Source organism: Temnothorax curvispinosus, unplaced genomic scaffold (assembly GCF_003070985.1).
Source record: "Temnothorax curvispinosus isolate PA1 unplaced genomic scaffold, ASM307098v1 QBEX01003011.1, whole genome shotgun sequence".
In the NCBI taxonomy this organism is placed as follows: Eukaryota; Metazoa; Arthropoda; class Insecta; order Hymenoptera; family Formicidae; genus Temnothorax; species Temnothorax curvispinosus.
The window spans coordinates 1-7,691 of record NW_020212791.1 but is presented as its reverse complement, the minus strand read 5'-3'; the positions used below and the strand labels follow the sequence as shown (position 1 = coordinate 7,691).

Here is a 7,691-nt window from a genome sequence, read left to right as displayed (position 1 = left end):
TCTCCTTCACGCGTTTGAACAACGCAGTCACCTACGGGACAATAGCGATTATTATTAAATCAAAACGAGGATTTACACGTCAAAAATTAATCCTTAACCGTTTCAACGCTTCGAGAAATATGAGGTGCATATGCAAGACTGTAACGTCGCTCAAGCGGCGAATAAGCAGAGTTCGTTCGCGTTTCGAATTTGTTTTAAACTTGTAACTAACTCAGGAATAAGCTTCTGATTTTTTTTTGCATAAATGGTCACCTGAGGTAATTTTTACACCCTAATTAAAAGTCGTTGTTATTAATTACATATTGCATATTTTTAATTGTCTATAATTTATTACTATTTGAGGACGATAGATGTACTCAACATTTTCTAAAAAACGTAAAAAATATATATATATTTAAAAAACGAAAGAAGCACACATTAAAATTATTGTGACGTGAGCTTCATTTTTTCGATACTGTGTAAAAATCATCTCAAGCGCACCGTTCATCCCGGATTAAAGAGTAATTAAAAAATCGACGGAAGAGAAGTATTACCCTGTCGACCAGAATTTCTAAGTACTTTGGAGTGTACTGTCGCACGTAGAGCGCACTGACCGCCTCGCCGAATACGCTTCTGGTCAGTTGGTAGCAGGGGGCTTCCCATTCCTTGACGGCGGTGACGTTCGCAATGTCGTGCCACGTGTCCATCGCGTAGAGCAACAGCAATCCGTTATGAATAATCCTTCGTGATTTATCATAATTACGATTAAGTATTAATCGATATACAAGGTACAGTGTACGTACGTTATAATTATGACTGGCTAATCAATACGAGATATACGTCTCGAGCAAACTACATGATTATTTATCATTAATATAGATAAGATATTAATATAAATTGATAAATGTTAGTATTATATTAAATATTAATTAGTATACGTATTATGTATAATGTATGTATTTATTCACAATATCATATAATCTATTGCATTGTTGAATATCGATTCTCTCGGTTTCCCAACTAGCCTATCGTGGAATCAATCCCTCCCGGATTTATTATGTTCCATTATCGACATTTAACCCCTGGGTTTCCAGGGAGAAAGAGAAAGAGAGAGAGAGAGAGAGAGAGAGAGAGAGAGAGAGAGAGAGAGAGAGAGAGAAAGAGAGAGAGAGAGAGAGAGAGAGAGAGAGAGAGAGAGAGAGAGAGAGAGCTCAGATTCGGCAAAGGACTCGGGTTCGTATCACGAAGGAATAATATACATGCACAAATTGTTATTACGCGTGCGAAATTACAACGATATGGAAAATCCGTACCGTTTGGAGGAGCGATTCAATAGCTTGCCAAGGCTGCGAAAGTAACGTGGAGCCGTAATGTAGACGTAAATCTGCTGGTCCTCGGATGCGACGTACGTCGGCGGTCGTACGCGATTCGTGTCGTTATTATCGCTGTGCAGATCGGCGCCGTTCTCACGGTAGCGTAACGTAGTATTCAGCAGCGATCTCCATTTTATCTGTCCCAGGATCGTCAGATCAAACAATCCTCTTTTATTTTTTGAGAGAAGAAAGATCGATCGAGAGATCAATCAAAAAAAAGAGAGGGGGGGCTGATCGATGATTAAAAGACCGGAAAAAGATATAAGAGCACCCTCGATCTACTGCGAGCCGAAGGGTAAGGGTATCCAAATCCAACTACAAGTCAAACGAGCCAATACATTCTTATTGCTAGTTATAGATTTAAACTACGAGTTTAATCTGAGCACCGTTTACAATCGACTTCTATTATATAGTTATCGTTTACGATGAGAATTGTTCTCATATATCTTCTTTGCTAACGATCGAACGTAGCGGAATTTCGTGTGGCTAAAGAGCCCGTGATATATCAAGCTGGTACTTACGTAACCAAAGCTTTCTTGGAGATAAGTAACGTTGTAAGTGACGTATACCCTCTGTTCAACGTCCACCCAATTGTACAAGTCTTTGTGCTTCGGATAAATCTAAAGATAACAAGATACGCGCGCTTTATTCGCTATTTAATTCATGTAAAACGATGGCGATAGAGTCTCTCACCTTCTCGAGCGATAAGCAAAACTGCAAAAGTAGATCCGTTTCCGACGATTGTTCCTTAGGATCCATATTTTTTGGCAAGAACCCTCGGACAATCTCTCGAATTTTACGCGATCTTTGTACGTCTCTGTTTTTCTGGAAAAAACATACCGCGGCGTATTTACGTGAAATACAGGCAGGATATTATATTTTAAAAAAAGAAGCGTCCTAAAAGCGCCGAAGAATTTAGAGATGTATATAAGCTTGTCGTTCTTTTTCTTTTTATTACCGTGCAAAATTTCGAGCCAGGATCGTCGAATGGTCCTTACCTGGTCCTCTGCGAGAAACTCATAATTCTGGTGCTTGGCAGGAAAATCAAGATATACGGATGATTTTGTGCGATCGTAAAGATCTACGTCGACGTATAAGTCGAAGAGGGGCGCGCCATTTACTTTCAGCAATGCGGAGATTAGAGAGGTGATGTCGGTCGATTCCGAGCTTTTCGGCAAAAGATAACCACCAAGTTCATTCAATAGTTCGTAAACTGAAAGAGGGAACACATTAAAGCCTCTTGCACAATGCCAGACAACAGGCAATAGGAACAGGAAATAACCAAAAAATCGTTAATTACAACCTAAAAAGTTTGAATGCTATGATTGGTTGGCAACAGAAAATAGGCACAAAATTTCCAACGTGACGGAAACTCTGTGTCTATTTGCCTGTGTCACTGTTTATGTTGCATTTATACATGATTTCTGATTTCTATTCCCTGTTCCTATTGCCTGTTGCCTGGCATTGTGCAAGGGGCTTAACACTGCCTTATCGTCGTACGGGGCGTACTTCGTGTATATACATATAATAATATTAATAGAGGACGCATATTTTGCGTAATTAAAAAGATTTTATTTGATTTATCAAAATTAAAATAATTAAACAATTATCGAGAAATTTAATAGATCTGCCCTCATCCGATTTTTATTGATGGTCTAGCAAATATTAATAATAAAAGAATCTACGAGCTAATGACTGATTATTTGCATAAAATTATATTTCACAATTCACTCGATTGATTGAATTTTATTCGATTGATCGAAATTCTGCAAATGATAGAATAACAATTGTTAAGAGATTGTTCAGGTCTGTTTGGTTGTCGGATATCCGACTTTCATTGATGTCTAGAAAATTTTAATTAATACGATATGTTTTTAATAATAAAAGATAACTACGATATCAGCTGTTTGTGAGCCGAAGTATCATGAGTAACTTTCTTTTTACCGGGTGTAAAATTTACGGGTTTCTTCTTGAAGTCTCGACAAGTATCGTAAAACTGCCCAAGCTTCTCGAAGGCAGCGACCATTTGCCCCGTCTCGTTTGTCAGCGTTTCTAAAACAATAATACTCGCGATTAAGATGATTTCCTGGAAGGAAACGTCGTTACTGTTCGCGAAGAAAGCTGAACTAAGGGGCAAGGCACACTACTGGCTGAAGATCTCTCTCAGATGATCTGATTAGACAAGCCGGGGGTAATTCGTCGACCTTGAATCACGCGAATAAGCGTTTCGAAGGTTGCGTAAAAGTGTGAGAGGGTTTTAGAGAGGCGTCCCGCCGTTCCCGCGTTAAAGCAAACCGGCGTAACACACGTATGTTGTACGTGTAACACGTACGTGTATCGATTAATGTGCATTATTTATAGTAACGGCAAGTCGGCCGTTCGATTTCACCTCGCATCAGAGTCCGATAACTTTTCATCGAACGGCACAATCCTTTCCGCTCGTTTCTTCCGTTTTTTTCCGGAGGTTACGAGCGTGCGAAGGTGTGAAGGAGACTTCCGGGGGAGACAGCTGCTCGGACCTCGTTCCGTGCGTCACGAGCTCGTCGTCCCTCGCGCGGTTCATCCCTTAACGAGACAGCGCCCAAGTTTTCGATCCCGTCAACCCAATATCGTTTCTTCGTATCGTAGCCGATGCTTATCCATCTCCCCTTTAAGTTTCGATCCCCGAACCGAGTTATATTATCCTGACGACAGGGCGATCCATACGCGAGCGTAGTTGGTGCCAGTCGCTCGGCGCCAGTCGCGCCGGCGACACCACTACCACCACCACTACCACTATTATCGTGTCCACGATAGATTCTTACACGAAATTGAGGTCGTGTTCTCTGTCCAGACTCTCCCGTTTGAATCTCTGCCATTGGAGATTAATATGTCGCCAATTACACCCGTCTCCCTCACCCCGTAAATCCGCTTTCTTTCCTTTTTTTTTCTTTTCCTCATCGGCACGAAGATCGCACAATAGTTGCGACGAAAAGAGGACAAAGAAAATCGATAGAATTGCCGAGATATCGTCGTTATCGTCACACAATGCTTCGATATTCAATACGCTCTTTAGGATCGTCGAACGTAATGTAATAAAAAAGAATTGTAAAGGAATTTCTACAAAACTGTGTAAAAAAAGTCTACAAAGTGCGAAGACGTTTAATCGTCTCATATAGACTACTCCAATTTAATCGCATTATATGTAATAAAACACTGATCTATTTTAGCCCAATTTTTCCTTGCTGAAAAGGTAACTCTTCTAATATTATTTCTGCAAAACAGATATTTTTGCAAACAAAAATATAGGGATATACTTTCGAATGACCCCTGCTCCCGATCGACCTAAAGTTTTACACATAAGTTGTTTTCGATGTGATGAATAAAGTACGCATGATCCCAACTTTGGGAAATTAAAAAAAATTTTTATGACAGCACTTATCCTAACCCAATTGTATGGATGAAAAAGTGTATGCGTGGATGCAGTGGGGTCCACCTCTCTGTGGGAGGCTACATCTCCAAAAAAACTAACCTAACTCAACTCAATTGTTGTGTGGGTGGGAAAGTGTATGCGTGAATACAGTCGATTTACACTTTCTCATCCACAACAAAATTATAATAAAAGATTTATTACTTATATCAAAAAGTTGGTTACAATTACTGGTAAAATTGATAAATATGCTATAATTTATCGTAGATTTACCATCGTATATTGAAAATTATGCACAATAACCGATAATTATACATATATAATTACCGATTTTATCACTTTTACGGTAACATATATATCACATAGAATTGACTTTAGTCGATAAGTGTGCTATCATAAAAAAAATTTTATTGATTTCCCGAAGTTGGGACCACGCGCACTTTATTCCTCACATCTAAAACAATTACTTAAGTATGTGTAAAACTTTAGCTCGATCGGGACCAGGGGTCATTCGGAAATACACCCAAAAATAGTTTTAATTACAATTAGGTCAAACAAGTATTTATTTTTTCTAAAAAAAAAGAAAAAACAACCTGTGTTTTGTACATCACGTACCTAACTCTCTTTTTACATGGTAGATACGTTCCGCGTAAGAAGAAATCGCGTTATTTGGAAGAAAGCATATTATTTTGAAAAATCGCGTAAAAAAATGTGGCTATTTAAAAAAGTTTTCTTTTTACATGATTTTTTTCACTCGGTATGCATACTACCATCTAAAAAGTGCTTGTATTTAGGCCAACTATATGTGATAAAAAAAACTTTGTAACATGTATTGAGAGGAAAAATATGCGCATGCTGTTTTATATTGAGAACTATTTACATGACTGAGTTTGAAAAGAATAAGGGCGAACGAACAACGTATGAATGATAATCGAATCATGATTGACAATGACAACCGAACTGCTGAAATATGATTGAAAAATATAATCTGTCTAGGGTATCACTCTCGCTTTTTTAACATAATACAATATATGGAGGGACATGTGTTCAATTGAAAAATTTTCATTAAAGGGGAATATACACCTAGAAACGAAAAAAAAGGTAATTTTCGAGAATTTTTTTCAGGGGAACTATTGGAATTGTCGGGTCGGGGTTTTTTGTAGTTAAAAATACACACTTTTAAGAATGTTTTACATTTTTTTTATTAAAAAATGTTGCAAATTCACGGAGTACTGGAGTCGTCCGCGAAGCGCCGCTGGGTACCGTCTTTTTTTACGGCACTCCGTAGACGACTCCAGTACTCCGTAAATTTGCAACATTTTTTAATAAAAAAAATGTAAAACATTCTTGAAAGTGTGTATTTTTAACTACAAAAAAACCCGACCCGACAATTCCAATAATTCCCCTGAAAAAAATTCTCGAAAATTACCTTTTCTTTCGTTTCTAAGTGTATATTCCCCCTTAATTTATTATCTATTAGTAGGAATTTAAATTAAGGTCTGCACATATACACGAGCAAGATTAAAATAATTTTTCGAAGAACAGCGTTATTTAGAAAAATCATGTAAAAAGACGAGTTAAATTGCAATTATTTAAAGGGCTCCTACCTATAATACTCGCCGCTTCTATATCCTTATTTGATGAAGCGAGAAATCACATGCCAAAAATTCTTGCGATTACGTTGAAATAAAAAGATATGTCCATAAAACGCAATTGTAATTGATTCAGCACATTTGTAAAATATACCGAACAGTTTCCTTTGGCTTTTAATCAATATATAAGTAAATAGATGTAAAATAAAAAATGAAAGAAAATCGAGGATTGGTACAAAAGTAATGCTTCTTTTTTTTTCTTTCGAATCTTTCAGGTCATAGAAAATTTTGCGTTTCACTTTGAGATGTTACTTGAAGTTTCTATAGAGACTTCAAGTAACATTAACTCAGTAAAACGTAAAATTTTCTCTAGAGACTTCAAGTAACAACTCACAGTGAAACGCAAAATTTTCTATGGTATCAGATTCGAAAGAAAAAAATTGGGAGGCATTACTTTTGTACCGACCTTCGTATTATAAATTAAAAAAGTAGATTGCATGCCACGTTAATTTTATGGTTATTTAGTGATTATTAAAGCCAAAGGAAAGTGTTCGGTATATCTTACAAATGTGCTGAATCAATTACAATTGCGCGTTTTACAAACATATCTTTTTATTTCAACGTAAAACCGCAAGAATTTTTGGCACGCGATTTCTCGTTTCTGACGTCATCAAACAAGGATAGAAGCGGCGAGTAAACAAGAGCCTTAATTGCAAGACATTACGCGATTACGGCATTGTGAATCCATTAAAAGTTGAGTGAACAAATAGTATATTTCTTTCTTTTTATTTTTATTACTTTAATTTAATAAAAAAATAAATTTAATAAGACTATACATAAATTTACTGAGAAGATAATGCGAGAAAAAAAAATGGAACTCTTTTACCGCGCGGAACGCGATCTTCGCTTCTGCTTCGGCGAAGCGATTGGAGTTTTTGAAATTAACGATTAAGACTTGCGAAATTGTTGCGTTTGAAATGTTTGAAATTAGAAAGAGAGGTGGAAATCCGCAAGGAAGTAATAGCGTTTTTCTTTGGCAGAACTGGTGCGCACTCAGTGCACATTAAAGCCGTTGTACACAAATCAACGTAATGTGTATGTTTAATATAAACGGGTTAAATCATGAAATCCTCAATATTCTTTATTGCACTATTTGGTAAAATATGTACTGGGTATTTTATCAGTCGAAATATTTGCATTTTACTTTAAATATTAGAGATTAAATCAGTGTACAACGGCCTTAATGTGCACTGAGTGCGCACCAGTTCTGCCAATGAAAAACGCTATAAGTCGAGGGCTGCATTCGAAGAGCGCGCTATTAGCGCTATTGCATCATTC

The 7,691-nt window shown here is 37.1% G+C and overlaps 1 protein-coding gene across 1 annotated transcript; it reads right to left on the bottom strand.

Moving 5' to 3' along the window:
• Window positions 1-4: 4 nt before the first annotated feature.
• Window positions 5-4,969, bottom strand: LOC112452180 (the record flags this gene model as incomplete). Its single annotated transcript, XM_025012279.1, has 8 exons — window positions 3,742-4,969; window positions 3,297-3,404; window positions 2,351-2,565; window positions 2,046-2,177; window positions 1,874-1,972; window positions 1,293-1,489; window positions 534-720; window positions 5-31 (listed from the first exon to the last, which is right to left on the bottom strand). Coding segments are annotated over exons 1-8 (993 nt in total), but the record flags the coding sequence as incomplete, so codon positions are not given.
• Between the last annotated feature and the right edge of the window lie 2,722 nt (window positions 4,970-7,691).